The sequence below is a fragment of the Alnus glutinosa genome, chromosome 13 (genome assembly GCF_958979055.1).
Source record: "Alnus glutinosa chromosome 13, dhAlnGlut1.1, whole genome shotgun sequence".
NCBI classification, from domain to species: Eukaryota; Viridiplantae; Streptophyta; class Magnoliopsida; order Fagales; family Betulaceae; genus Alnus; species Alnus glutinosa.
Genome location: NC_084898.1, coordinates 2208665 through 2223935, shown reverse-complemented (window position 1 = coordinate 2223935; position 15271 = coordinate 2208665). Strand labels below are relative to the sequence as shown.

General features: G+C 34.9%; 1 protein-coding gene across 1 annotated transcript; it reads left to right on the top strand.

The window, feature by feature from the left end:
- The first annotated feature begins 2590 nt into the window (after positions 1–2590).
- On the top strand, positions 2591–4261 carry LOC133854255 (zinc finger A20 and AN1 domain-containing stress-associated protein 1). Its single transcript, XM_062290355.1, has 2 exons — positions 2591–2772; positions 3542–4261. The coding sequence occupies exon 2, from the start codon at positions 3570–3572 to the stop codon at positions 4071–4073; it is 504 nt and encodes a 167-aa protein (XP_062146339.1). The 5' UTR covers positions 2591–2772; positions 3542–3569; the 3' UTR covers positions 4074–4261.
- Positions 4262–15271: the final 11010 nt, after the last annotated feature.

The window sequence follows — 15271 nt, the reverse complement described above, 5'->3', positions numbered from 1 at the left end:
TTCACTTTCAAATCAATCTTAATTAAAAAAATAAAAAATAAAAGATGGATTACATATGTCAAGTTCACTAGGTATACGAGAGATTACAAAATAGCATTTTTCTATTCATATTAGCTTGAGTGCAAACTCTCTCCCCGTAAGTCCAGCTAGATCTAGATTTTCAGCTCATGACACCAAAATTAAAATGAATATATTAAAGCACGTGAGAAGTACATGTTATATTAAAAAAAAAAAAATTACATATTAAAAAACACATAATTTTATCAGACTGATTTGTAAAAATTACTAAAAAATTAATTTTTAGTTAATTTATGTTTCCATCCATTATAGTCCAACCCTTATCTCTTAAGCTAACCGTCGTCTGTGCGCGTGTGGTCGGTTGCATGGAACACGGAAACCCCAACAGCTTCATGCCAGCTGCGATAGCATAAAATTCAAAATGGTGGGACCCAGATCAACCGCCCATCTTTAATTTTAATTATATATATAATTCTATAAATATTAATTATGATTATAAAGTTAAATAATTTAGATTGTTGTACATCAACATTTATTATTTTAAAAATATGATAAAATTAGATATATATATATATAATAAAATGATAACACAGAAAAAAAAAAAAGAGAAAAAGATAAACATTAATATGATAAAATCTGAAACTATTTAATTTAAAAACAATTATTAAATAGTAGAACAGAATAAGAATTTGTGGAGAACCTTAATTAATACGATTCTCCATGGTAATTAATGACTCTAAAATTTGTTAAAATATTCTATCATGCACAATTATTTAAATTAAATAGTTGAGGTTTTACTATAATTTAGTATTTATTACTTTTAAAATATGGTAACTTATGATAAATACTAAAATATTATATGAGGTTGGTATAAGTGATAAATGTTACGTCTTTACAATTCTTAGAATATTCTATCACGTACACTTTTTCAAACTTAAACAATTTTTTATTACTTTTAAAATATGGTAACTTATGATAAATACTAAAATATTATATGAGGTTGGTATAAGTGATAAATGTTACGTCTTTACAATTCTTAGAATATTCTATCACGTACACTTTTTCAAACTTAAACAATTTTTTATTACTTTTAAAATATGGTAACTTATGATAAATACTAAAATATTATATGAGGTTGGTATAAGTGATAAATGTTACGTCTTTACAATTCTTAGAATATTCTATCACGTACACTTTTTCAAACTTAAACAATTGCTTTTAAACTAAGACAGTTTGTCTTGACTTAAAACTTTTTTTTTTTTTTTTTTTTAATTTTATTTTAATAAATAAATAAATAACTATTAATGTTTTTATATTTGGCTAGTGGGGTAGCTTGGTGAATGGTGGGGTTGGTGCTAACAGGTAAAGGGGCGGTGTTTAGGGTGTGTTGTGCCGGAGGCAGCCCCTGCCCCTGGTTTTGCAACCCTCTTCCCTTCGTCTTTTTTTATTTTTTTAAAAAATTATTAACTTTAAAATAATTTTAATTTTTTTTCATATTTTATATTATATTAATAATTTTTTTATTAAGTATGACTTTTGAGCTTAGAGCTAAAATTTTCCTTTATCATGCTTGAGCCGACCTTTTTATAGTATTTCTTTCCTGCTATGACTACCTTCATGTCATGCTTGGCCGGATCAGGATTCTCTACAATTATCCTGACTAGATAAGTAGTTGGACAATCTAATTTTTATTTGGTCAGGTAGGTTCTATAAATGATTTTTCACAATCATCTGCTCAAATTCTCTCAAATTCAAATAAATAATTATAAATGATCATAATCGTGCTTGGACATGATCGTAGGTCATTTTCCAAAATGGGTTTGATTTAAGCATCTCACGTCCTCTTAATTAAGAGCGTGTTCCGGCATAGTGGGTTGAGTGTGATTATCTGGCTTGAAGTGAATCCCATGCTATTCATCGAATGATTTACGATAATAGTTTTTGTAAAAGTATTAATAAGTAATTCAAAACACAGAATCCTCACAAATTATTTGCCGTTGAAAGTAAAAAATACTTTCTAAAAACAGTTGACAAAGTTATTAAGTGGAGTCCAACACTAAAAAATACTAAAAATATTTATAAAAAAAAAAAAAAAAATTGTACATCAAAACAAATAAGCCTGTATAATTGATATTTTATCATATAAATATTATTATTTATAAAATATCATAAATATTAAAATAATAAGTATGAGATCAATATAAATATTTTTACGTATTAATACGAAGATTTAATCTGATTTGAATAACCGAGTAATAAAAAGTATATATTACTTTAATCTGATTCGCGGAGGCTCTGCCTCGGGAAGAGGCGTGTTCACGAAGGGTCTTTCAGAGACCAAAGAGAGACAGCTTCGCTTTTGTGAAAGCAACTTTATAATATACATTGGGTAACGAACTCAAATTACCCAAAATGACCTTGTGGGGACCCACGACGCTGCTCCAAGCCCAGCCGTAGATTTAGGAAATGATGGCCGCATGATCACACTAGCGCCCGATCCAACAGCTAGCATTTGCCGACATCCAAATCGGCGCGTGCCGTGGAAATATAAAACCAGTGGGTGGGTGCCCCTCGACCATTTCCTGAATCGTCAAAAAAAAAAAAAAAACCTCACGCTCCTCGTTTTCCTTTTCCTTAATCGTATGCTTCTGGTCTCCGTTGGTTTCTCAGTGACAGAGACGAAGACACAGCGCGCCAGAGACAGAGGGAGAGGGGAGGGGGAGCGGAATTTCCAATCGTCGGATTGAATTAAAGGTACGGAAATCCCACGAACTTTGTGTTTGTGTTTTTTTTTTTGAATTTAATCGATTTTTGTTTGTTCTGTGTGCGGTTAACAAACAGATCCAATTGTTTGATTGTGAAAACGTTTGAATTTTGGTTGTATTTCGGGGTTTCGATTTCCTCGTGTTCGTCGACGACGACGACGACGACGACGGAAATCTCAGAGAACACCAAAATCAGTCTTTCATTTCAGCCGTTTGATCATTTTAGAATTTATGATTCGGGCGGTCCAGATCAAAACCAATACCACGCGCCTGGTCGTTCTAGTTCTAGAGCCTTTTGGAAGGCTGCCGATAATAATAGCCTCTTCCTCGGGAAATTCGGCTCATTTGGTCGTTTTGTAAAGTACCGAAATGACCCTCCCCATCATGGCCGTGGAAAGACCAAGTCTGCGAGGATAATTTAGTATTTTCATCTTTTTAATGTCATCCTCCTTCCTGAACTCCAAAGGGTTCATGGAATTTGCCTCTTTTTTTTTCTTTTTTTCTAGGAGGGGTATAATCGTCAATTGAAATTTCCTTGACCTTTTTGGACTTGGATTAATATTATTGGACCAAACGGGCGTCCGTGTGTGTATATAAACCCCATGAAAGTCATCGAATTCCACGCACGCCACAACGTATCTCTTTGACTGCTCTCCCACAGAGTTTCCGTGAAATTCAAATACAGCAGGAAGAAACTTTCATAGCCCGTTTGGCTAGATTTCCTAACCTGTGTTGGGTACTTTTGTTTTTGATCGAAGGAAGCGAATTCAGAGAGGGAGGAAGAAGATGAGTTCTGAACAGAACGAGGAGACGAGCTACCAGCCATCGGACCCGAAGCTCTGCGTCAACAATTGTGGGTTCTTCGGAAACGCGGCGACCATGAACCTCTGCTCCAAGTGCCACAGAGACGGGTGCATGAAGGAGGAGCAAGCGGCGTCGGCGAAGGTTGCCATGGAGAAGTCTTTTAACCCTACAACACCGACAAAACCAGAGATTAATGATCAGCCGGCGGGGGTCTTCGCCGCCGGAGTCGGACCCTCTTCATCGTCAGCCTCGGCGAATCTTGGGGATGATCGGGAACCGCAGCAACCAAAGGCGGCGAACCGGTGCCGGAGCTGTAACAAGAAGGTGGGGCTGACCGGGTTCATCTGCAAGTGCGGGATGACCTTCTGTGGGATGCATCGGTACCCGGAGAAGCACGAGTGTACTTTTGATTTCAAGGCCATCGGTCGGGACGCCATTGCAAAGGCTAATCCGGTGGTGAAGGCAGATAAAGTGGAGAGGTTCTGAAATCTGGTAGTATTTGTTTAGGGGGATGTTGGGAAAAGTGGATTGCTTTTGGTTTTCTTGGATTGCTTTGCTAGTGGGTTTGGAAGGTTGATTCCATAATAAAAGTGGATCACTGTATTTGTTAGTTGCAGTTTGCTTTTCATTGTTTGGGTTTCTTCTTTTGGTAATGGCTAAGAATCTTTTCCACAGTTTTTGTCTCTGTTTTATGCGTATTTAATCTATCTATACATATTATTAGTGTACCAATTATCTTGTCCATTCTATGGTGCTTGAATTGCTAGCTGATAACTAGTGCTACACCAATGGCATATACAGAGGTGAAGGTTATAGGCCTTGGTGCTGTACCTACTGCTACAAATTAAGGTGTAGGTCATAGGCCTTGGGGCTGCGCCTACTGCCAATTCAGCTTTGTAATGGTCAGAAAAAACTCAGCTCTGTAATGGTAATTTGCACCCAAAGAAAGGGCTTTTTTTATTTTTCCTTCTAAATTATGGTTTGAATGTGAGGTCTCCTTTTCCAGAGTAGGATTACTCACTTGGCTATATAGATCAATGCGTATGTCATTCTTCAATGCCTTTGCTGAATGATAGGGAAAGCCGGATAGGATCCCCTCAAATTCTTTGCCCGAATTTGATACAATTCGGGCAGGTTGTTGTGAGTAAGCATTTATGAGATTCACCTGACCGGATAAGCAGTTGGTCAGGTGGGTCTCATAAATGCTCACTCACAACTACCTGCCCGAATTGTATCAAATTCGGGCAAAAAATTTGAGAGGATCTTAATTCGGGAAAGCCATGATACATCATGAACTATTACAATCCTATGCTACTTAGAGCTAAAAGTCCAATATTCTGTGTCTAACTCTCATACTTTTGGGAGCAGTGTTTTAGTTGGGTCTTTTCAAGTGTCTTAATTGTAAGTAGGAATTGCTATCATAACAAGAGAACATCTTTTTTTAGATGTCTCAGCGTGGGAGTTTGAGTATGTCTCAGTTTTAAGAGCAGGTGTTTTAATTGTAGTACGAATTACTATGGTAGACATGTTATAGAGCTTCATAAAAGTTTTCATTCACCTTAGTTGTAAAAGTCCTTTTGGTAAAAGTACTTGAATCCTCTATCGCCGTTGCCGGCGGAAAGTTCTATTATTAGTTGCACGTCTAGGCTAACAGATCATAAAAACCTAAATCGTTGGCTTTTAGACATTTTGCCACCTAAATGTTTGGTTTTTACTAGAACATTTGATCATTAATTACTCGGGTCGTTTGATTGTTCTTTGGGCAGAAATTCTGAAACTCTAAAAAGGTTATACATTTAACCTATCTAACAAGTTGCAAGGCCTAAACATACTTTCTAACACCATTCTAATCACAAAACATATCTCAAAAGACGAACCTAACACCAAAGTTCCAACTATTTTTACTAAAACTTACAAGAATCTACACGCTAGAACCTTAAATAGTAAGAAAAACGTAGCAAGGTAAACGAAATGGATCAAGAGTCTCTAAAGGCTCAAACTCTCTCTCTCTCTCTCTCTCTCTCTCTCTCTCCCTGGCTAAAGAGTGATATAAATGGGGTTTAAGGTTAAACCTGAGACCCTTAAATAGGCTCTCTTTCACAAGCTCATGCTTAAATGGCTAACTCTTATTCGTATGCAAATTATTACTACTGTTCGATCATTTTAAAGCAATGATCGATCGTTCTCCTCATGAACATACCAATTGATCATTCGAAAGTAATATTCGATCGTTATGGGTTGAGCAGCACTGTTCAATTGTTCTAACAAAATGTCAGTCTACTCGAGGTCGTACTTGATCAATTGTTCAAAAGCAACGTTTGATTGTTATGGGCTAAGCAGCATTGTTCGATTGATCCAAGAGGACGATTGATCATTTGCAGTTTGCACAAAACTTTTCCCATGTGTCCAAAAATCTCTTTTTCTCCCCCTTTTGGAACTTATGACTAACCCAAACACACTTATGCAAGATTAAGGCGTCTTTAACCCTAATCTTTAAGCGGAGTGTTACACTAGAAGTCCAATAGTTTCTGCCTATCTCTCATATATTTGAGTGGGAGTTCGAGCATGTCTCAATGTTAGAGTCTGTTTTGAAAGTAGAATTATACAGCAAATAAAAGATGTTGGCATGACTCACAAGCACATATCTTATGAAACTATTGCAGCTAGCTTTGCTGTCTATTGTCTCAGAGTAGTCGTAATTTAATTAAATAATAATAGTTATAGTTATTTTTTTAAGTTAAAGCCTTTTAATTATTTGTAATTATTTGTAGCACCATTGTGCAGAAGTTATTTAGTAGTAGGTTTCTATTGTTTCTTGTAGGAGTTTATCTCCAAGTTTTTTAGTTTGAGTCGTATAGTCATGTAGTCCCCTATTTAATGAGTGATTAATTAATAAAGAGGAAAAAAAAGAAGAGAATTAATCACAAATCTTGTGTTTGAAAAGGTATAGATTCCCTTAGAATCTAAAAGGTTTAGGAACCTTTATAATCTAAGGTCTAAAACTTAACAATTTATCCCATTATGTGTTTGAGAAATCATTCACGTATCAGAGTCCTTGTGAGTCAAGTCCTTGTTGACTTGTTCTTTAAATTTGTTTTAAAGTAGAAGTCATCAAGATATGTCGATTCTACCTCTATCTAATCGAGTACAGGAATAAAGATTGCCATAGAAGAATTATTAAACAATCTTGTGTTGGATAGAGTTGAGGTCTAAATAAGCATTTGGCGATGGAAAGTTCACCAAGAAGGTTTCCCTACCAAGTAATCATCTCAACTTGGCCTGGATAGAATTATGGTGGAAAGCATTATTACCTTTATATATATATGTCATGCTAAACCAGAACTACACTCAAGATTACAAATTTAGCTAGCTAATTATTAAAGACATTATCTTTTTATTCGGTTAAAAGCCCGTCTTATCGTAAGGCCACCCTCCAATCACATAATAACATGTAGCAAAAGCCCGTCTTATCGTAAGGCCACCCTCCAATCACATAATAACACGTAGCAAACAGTTGTAAAAGAGTTGTAGGTCTAACATTTTTCTTCTCTAACCGTACGTGTAGCTTAATTTTACATCATGCATAGAGTTGTAACACAAATGGATCATTCATCTTCCAAGTGCCTATAAAAAATTCAAAATTAAAACCATACAAGTGAGCAGGCCTAGATGCCATCTCTTCAGGAAGAAAACTCTCAGAAAACATCCTCCAGCCCACTCAGCAATGTCATCAGCCTTGGAGTAAATTGCTTCTACAATATTAATAACCATGAACCATACAGCAGGGAAGCTATGATTGTATGGACGTAGAATTATTATCTCATGTTATCTTTTATTAATAATTGTAATCTATTATGATTTTATTTTTTATTTTTTATTTTTATTAGGAGTCTTATTTTGATCAATTTTGATTTAGGTGATCAGGGATCATAAGGATAGACATATTATCCTTTAGAGTCGTAATTTCATTTCATTTCTTATTTTAAGCCTATATAATGGGGTTTCAATAATAAAAAGGTGATATGGAGTTTTAATTTTCTCAAATGATTATCATTTGATAGGGAAACGTAGAGTTCTTCGAAGTACCTAATTATCTTAGAAGTCCCTTAATTTTCTCGTGTTAGAACTCCTATCATTTTTTGTCTGAACTACTTGCATCCCTTCCACCACTCAAAAATTCTTATTATTATTATTATTTATTTTTTTTTTTCTAGTGACACCTTATTATGATGCAAAAGGTCTTTGGACAATGAATTAGCTTACTGATTGGGGTAGTTTAGCCACCCCCCATTTAGCCAAAGGGTGTGGCTTATAGGGTTGTGCACGGGGCGGGGCCTTTTTTTGGGAAAATTGGACCCGTGAACTGCTTATTTTAAGGGAACCCCGTGTAGTGCGGGTACGTGCGGGGCACGACGAGTTTTGTTGAAGAGAGTAAACTGGTTGACCACCCCTTGTTCTCTCTCTCTCTCTCTCTCTCTCTCTCTCTCTCTATATATATATATATATCAATTTATTTTCTTTTTAGTTTTTAATATTTTTTTATTAGAAGTTACACGTGTCACACTTTGGTCCAACTAGACATGTGATGTGAGGGTCATACTCAAAAAATATCTGTAAACAAAGTTCACAGGTGAAAGAGGTGAGCTTCACAACTCAGTAAGTAAACACAAAATATATGTTGAAATATTTACTTGCAGAAAAATCTGATATACAAGTCATAATAAATCAATTAGAAACATTTCTTTGAAAATTTCAATAAGTAATCAAACTTTGAAACATAATCTCATAAATATATTTAATCATTATGACTTGTATAATAATCAAAATTTTCATTCTGCTTTCCATTAACAAACTTCCTTCTCGTTTTCAAAAACATCATTTCGTCATATAACATGTTTGTCCCTTGGGTCATTTCTGCATTCCTTTAACCGTGAGCGGTGCATGTTGACTTGTCTAGAAGGATCATCGTAAGCTCATTTATGGCTGCATGAGAGTTGCCAAGGTTGGAGGCTGGAGCTTCCTTAGGGGAAGGGCAACCGTTGATAGCTCACAAGTACAATAAACTGTGGTTGTCGTGCTATCCATAAATATAAACTTCATATAGTCGATTCATAACATATAATCTGGTATCGGTTATAATATCGGCATAATGGTGCCACATAGAAACATAGTGCACATGCTCTTTCAATTCATGAACATTAGATCATTAAGCTTATAATCTTTCATGCATAAATCATTCATATAGCATAATTGAGCTCATAATCTTTCGTGCATAACTTTGAATGTGAATTTTCACAAATAATTATAAACGTGCACATGGCATCATAGCATTTTCATGAAATATAATAGCTAGTCATGCTTTATGTCATAAAACATCAAGGAAATAACATTATATCATCAATATCTTTAAAATAGCATGACATGTAAATTGTGTAATTAATCGTGATTTTCAAAATGCAAAAGGAAGTATTTAAAATGCATGGATAAATTAGTAAATTTTTTGAAATTTATGAACAAATCATTAATTTAGTATAAACATTTGTCCATATTTTTTTAAGTGTTTACTTACCTAGATGCCAACATATGGAAAAATGCTCATTCACTTGAGACCCTACCCAAGGCCAAATGGGGGGTAGATTGTCAAACCATGCCCATGGCTATGGAGGTGGTTCGGTTATACATGGAGGCGACCAGACCACTTTCTAGACATTTGAAGGTGGTTTTGGAAGCCAAGTTTAAAAGGACATTGATGTAATTTTAGCTTGAAAAATATTACTCACGCTCTTACTATTACACTTTTAAGTACACACTCTCTGACGTGATACTAACAATCATCATTAAATCTTGGATGGATCACTACTAGACTTTAGATCTAATAATAATTTGTAGTAGCACATCAAAAAATGTGCTTAAAAATGTAAAAATAGAAATATATATATATGTATAGGATTTCTCTTTCAATTTTGAAGCACATTACTTACAAAAAAAATAAAAAAATAAATAAATAAATAAATAAAATTGAAATCACATTGACAATGGAAGGAATATTGATAGTTTAAGGAGGTGCTTAGACTTTTCCTTAAATAGAAAAAGAATGGGGGAAAGCTTTCGGTTGTTGTCCCCTTGGTTTTGTCTGCAAGTAGGGTGATTGGGTGAAACATCCTGAAAAGATGCCTTGCGTGAGAAACTATTACACGCATCTTTTAATACACTCTCAGATTTCGAATCTAAATAAAATCCGATACACCAAATAACGTATCTTTTTTTTTTTTTTTGTTTTTTTGTTTTTTAAGAAAAAAACAAATCTCTTTTCCCTTAAAAAAAAAATAATAAATAAACTTTTTCGATTTCATATCCAAATTTAAGAAGGGGTAATCGATCCCTCCGAAGTTTTAATTGTTGACAAATTTGTCCATCCGCTTGTATTTTTCGTCTTTCTTAGGGTGGTTTTGGCATCTCCTAATTTTTTTTTTTTAAAAAAACTAATTATATTTCTGTTTTTTTTAATATAAATATAAATTGTATTTTACTATATTTTTTTTGTTTTTTTTTTTAACACTTTTCCACGTCATTTTGGGGGGTCTTTATCCCCAAAAAACCTCATGTATGAGTTAGTTTACGACACACATTGGTCATGTTTTGTCAAGAAAAACAAAAAATGCTAACGGATGGACAAACTTGCCGTTGGTTGAAACTTCGGGGGGTTAAACATTGGACGCCTCTAATTACCCAAAGCGTTAAGAAAAGTGCTTTGGAAGGCAACAAGTTAAGGTGTCCACAGGTTATATCACATGAATGAAGTTCCCTAAAACTCTTAAAGAACAATAAACCTAGAACTCTAATCAATCCTAAAATTTAAATCCCAACGCACTTTAATTTTTTGTAAGCAATACAAAGGGGGGCAATGAAAAGGTTAAAGGAGTAATGTTACATATTACCCTTATATCATCTTTTTGTCATCTTAAAATTGATGTGATTCTTAAAATCATCATTGAATTTATGATAAATTACTATTGAATTTTGATCCAGTGGTAATTTTAAAAGTCACATTAATTTTGTGAGGATAAAAGGGGAATATAATGGTGACATGTAGCATTACTCGAATTAAAGATCTGGGTCTCTTTTTCTGATTCAGATGGCCATTACTTAAAAAGATAAAGTGAGTGAGAATACTTCAAAACACACCGTGAAAAACGACCCATTTTGCAAGTTGGCACATATGTAGTTGGAGGCTGTCTAGCTTGGGGCAACACACTTAAACCCAAAACTCAAAACCTTAATATTAAATCAATATTATTTGTTTATTCTATTGACAGGAGTCTTTCATGTGGTCCTTTGTACAAGTCAAGAAAGCCTGCTGCATGCTGTTTCACCACTTAATTATAGTGATTGAGACAGCCTCTTTGATAGGCCGGCGATGAATGAAGATAGAGGTCCAATTTAACTTCTGTTGCTTTGCCCCATTGGGAATTATTGCATAATGCATAGTGCATACCATTTTTCTTTTCAATGGAAGAGAAATGATTGATATAGCAAATAATTGTACACACAAAGTAACATCTCTACAGCATGTACGTGCTCTCTTGTACGTATGGATAAGAATTAATATTCTTTACAATTGACTATTCCATTTGCATGTAATTCGAGTAGTTTTACAAAGAAGAGGGCTGTCGGGAGTAATTCAGGCAGTCAAATTGTAGGGAATACTTATTCCTGCATACACATGGGCATACAAAAAATTTCGGGAAGCTGCACCAAAGTTTGAACAAATATGGCGTATTTACATGCGCTTTTGACTCAGTTGCTTTGTTTTGGCTCACGCGTCATAACCATTGCTTCCCTTCTGTCTTTTCTATATCGTCATAGATGATATCCTCTTTTTGTCTATAGAGAGTCTTCTTCGCCGGGTACCTCTGTTGCCGGAGACCGTGGTGGTGCTCCTCTTCGACAGCTTTGGTCCAGCCACTACTAATACATCACTCCCCGACTTGGTTTTCAAGTTTTCTTGTTACTACTCTTCAAACCGCTATTTCAAGCGGCTTCTTTATTGGCGAGTGGGCCAAGAATTTATTGGGACGGGGCATTCACATGACCCATTCTCAATAAAATCTAGGTTTTTTTCTGCACTATTTTGGTCGTAACGGGGTTTTTGTTGGGCTAGCTGCTTCCCATCTTGTGTTTATTATTTGATGTACTCCACCTCTTCCCTTCTCCCCCTTGTAAAAAAAAAAAATAACATGCACCGGCATGCAGCACGATTTAAGGACCACTTGCATTGAACTACTGAACTGAATAGTCTTTGTCAAAACAAAGTGTAAGGAGAAAAAAAATAAAGGCAGTCCAAAGGCTTGAGAGGGTGGATCAGGCTCGCCATAAGGCCTGCGGTGGTGGAGCAGACCCTGCTTTCTCTCACTGTTACTTGTCACAGAGTTCTCGTGCCATTCAACATTGATGTAAAGTTTCTATCAAACCATGGGAATCCTTTCTCCCTAGCTTTCTCTTAGGCTCCTAGCCTTTATTACTAAAAAGATAAGAATACATACTTTATCTAAAGGCTAGGACATTTGCAATACCATGATGTGAAAATTCGACTGCTCAATAAGTACCCTTGGCCATCTGGATGAGCACTTGCTAAATTTTTGTGCATTTTCCTCTTTCTCTATTTGGATGTCCCATGAATATCAAATGACTTCTTCTTTTAGGATGAAGGTGTTCTATGGATTTGTTTTGTCAACAATGGGGGAGATAAAAGGGGGGCGAGCAAGGGCGCCCGCCCCCCCCTAAATATCTGGAAAAAAAAAAAAAAAAAAAAAACTAATGTAATTTTTTAACCAAAACTCTATCATGCTCCTACAATAATGCCCCTACAAGGCTACAAATCCCTACAAATTAAATTAAAACATTCATTTCCTTGTATTTGCTCAGAAGAAAAAAATAAAATAAAATTTAAGACAATTTAGCCCAACCTCAACCCAGCGACAGCAGCAACCTTAAAAAATGGAAGTTACCTTCAAATTTGGGCTGATATTGAACTAAGAAAACCCAATCCAAAACTAAGAAAACCCAACTCAAAACCAAAATTAGACACCATAAATGATCGACACGTCTCAAATCTTCCTCTACACGCTATTACGGTACTAGCAAATCTTCCTCTACACGCAAATGTTCCTGGCTTGATGATGGTTATATTTATGTGATACAACATCTCTTATGTTTTTGAATCATTCGCAAAAAGTTAAATGGAGATAAATAATTAAGGGCCCCACTCAAACAAAGAGCTGTGAAAGCTTAAAAGTCACCTGTCCTTCAGACAACTATTACACAACTACAAGCCCCATTTGTGACAAAAAATCAAGGAACACTCACAAAGATTGTTAGGATCCTAAGTATCTCTTTGCAAACCGGTTTTCAAAGATGAATTATACCTAATGTTTGTATCAGAGACTATCTTTAAATAATCTAGCAGAAGAAGGACCACAATCTCCAAAAAAATATATAAGCTAGGCCTGTCTAACCGCAAAACATGCTCTATTGAGTTTTACTCCCACAGGCTCCCCGGCCAATCGTCCAGTCCGGCCGTGCGTGGTTCAATAAAATGTATGCTTCTCTTCCAAAATTACCCATAGATACCTATCTTCATCATCTATAGGGCTTCAGTCTGCTGTCATTGTTCATGAGAGCAGTGCATCTCATTCTCAAAAGAGTCTTTTGGTGTCAGGCATTTCCTTTATGTTGAGTAAACTGATCATTAAGAGGGCCCTGGCCTGATCAATATATAGACTTGTTAACCACCAAGATGGTAAATCGAGTGAGAATTTGACAGAGCCTCCAACCACATCACTGTCTTCTGCAGTTGATTTAGGCCCCTTATCTTCCTTTGGCTGCAATATAATTTTTATACAAATTGGATGTCAATATAAGGTACCAATATTGCCATGACCCACCATGTGATTAACAAAGCAACGACGAATCATAGGTGAATGTTGAGGTATAGATATCTATCAAAAAATTTTGTTCCAATTTGTGAATGCACCCATGACTTCTGCAGAATTGGACCACCTTTTTCTTTTCTTTATTGAGTCAGATGACTGTCAAATGAACTCCTTACTGGGATCCATTTGCCTTTTTATAGTCCCCCACAACTTCTATGATTGCATTTGAATGGAAGAATATTAAATCATTTCACCTTGTAAATGTGTCACTTTGATTTCAAAGGGCTTTTGAAGAGATTATAAGGCCTATTTTGAAATGGTAAATACATAAAACTAAGGATTTATCATTCTATATATGGTCTATATAAATCTACCCAAGTGTTGATAGGGGTATTACAGGTTTTACTACAAGTACTGTATAAACTGATGTGACAGTATAAGTGATACTTACCACGTTAGCTACTAAATTTTGTTATGAGAAAATTCTTTCAATCAGTCTATTGAGCTGATATTTGTCCTTACTATATATAATTCTCGCATAATTTTTTAATTCTTACATGCTTTAAGGACAGATGTCAGCTTGATAGACTGGATTGAAAGAATTTCTTTCATCGCAGTTTGAAAGAAAACTTTAACGCATCGTGCCCTTCTTTTTAACAAAGAATATGATTCTCATGTGCAAATTTTTGTTTTTTTTTTTTTAAAAAAATGGTTTTTGAAAATCACGTGTTCTGACGTATGTTAGTTCAGTAGACTGAATTAGAGGAATTTTTCCGACCTAAGTTGAAGGAAAACTTGTGTGTTGTTCTTCTTTCACTTTGCATCGATCTTTCTTTTTCCATCTTGATTTCTTAAACAAAAAGAAAAAGACTTCATTTGAAACCTTCGTGGAGGTTAAATGCTGTTTTGGCTCCATTGTTGAATTCGAAAATTTGTTTGTCAGCAACAGTAGATTCGAAGGATCCACCTTTAAGTCACTTTAAGTTCTTCTTTAAGCAAAAGTTGTTTCTCTCACTCTCTCTCTCTCTCTCTCGTGTACTTGGCAAATCTTTTTGATTTCTTTTCTGGGCCCATCTTCTTCTTCAATCAGTTTTTCCTTTCTATACTCTTCACTGGCTCTGGCTGTCTCTAAATTTTGAAATCCTATTGCTGCCCTTCTACCCTCTCATACTCGCCCAACATCTTTGTCTTAATAGAATCTTAATCCAATGATTAAGGACCCTTTATCTTTCATCATATTTCTAATTGATCTTTCTTTAGTGTATTCCTTTTTTCAATTTCTCTCTAATCTTTTGGTGGTTTTTTATTTTTATTTTATTTATTTAAGGGTATTTTTATCATTTTAGGTGTGAAAGTGGGACATGGCAACTCCAATGGTAGATTGGGGAGACATTGCAAAAATTAAAATATTTAAGGGGACATTGCAAATAGAGTGGTAATTAGATGGTGTAAATATAGTTTTCCCAATGATTAAATTTAGAGTAACGCTAATATGCCATATACCACACCAATATTCCACCATTATCGTGACAATGTTAATTCAGTTTTTTTATTTTTATTTTTATTTTTATTAATGATAATCCGTAGATTGGCAGTGTCATATCAGTATAGTTAGATAATTGTGAGATATAACATTACTCTTAAATTTATCCTTTTTAATTTGCTTAAACTTTTGAGATAAGTGATAATTTAACATGTATCAATCAAATGTTTTGAGTTTGAATCTTAACTCTACAGTTTATTTTCAATTTC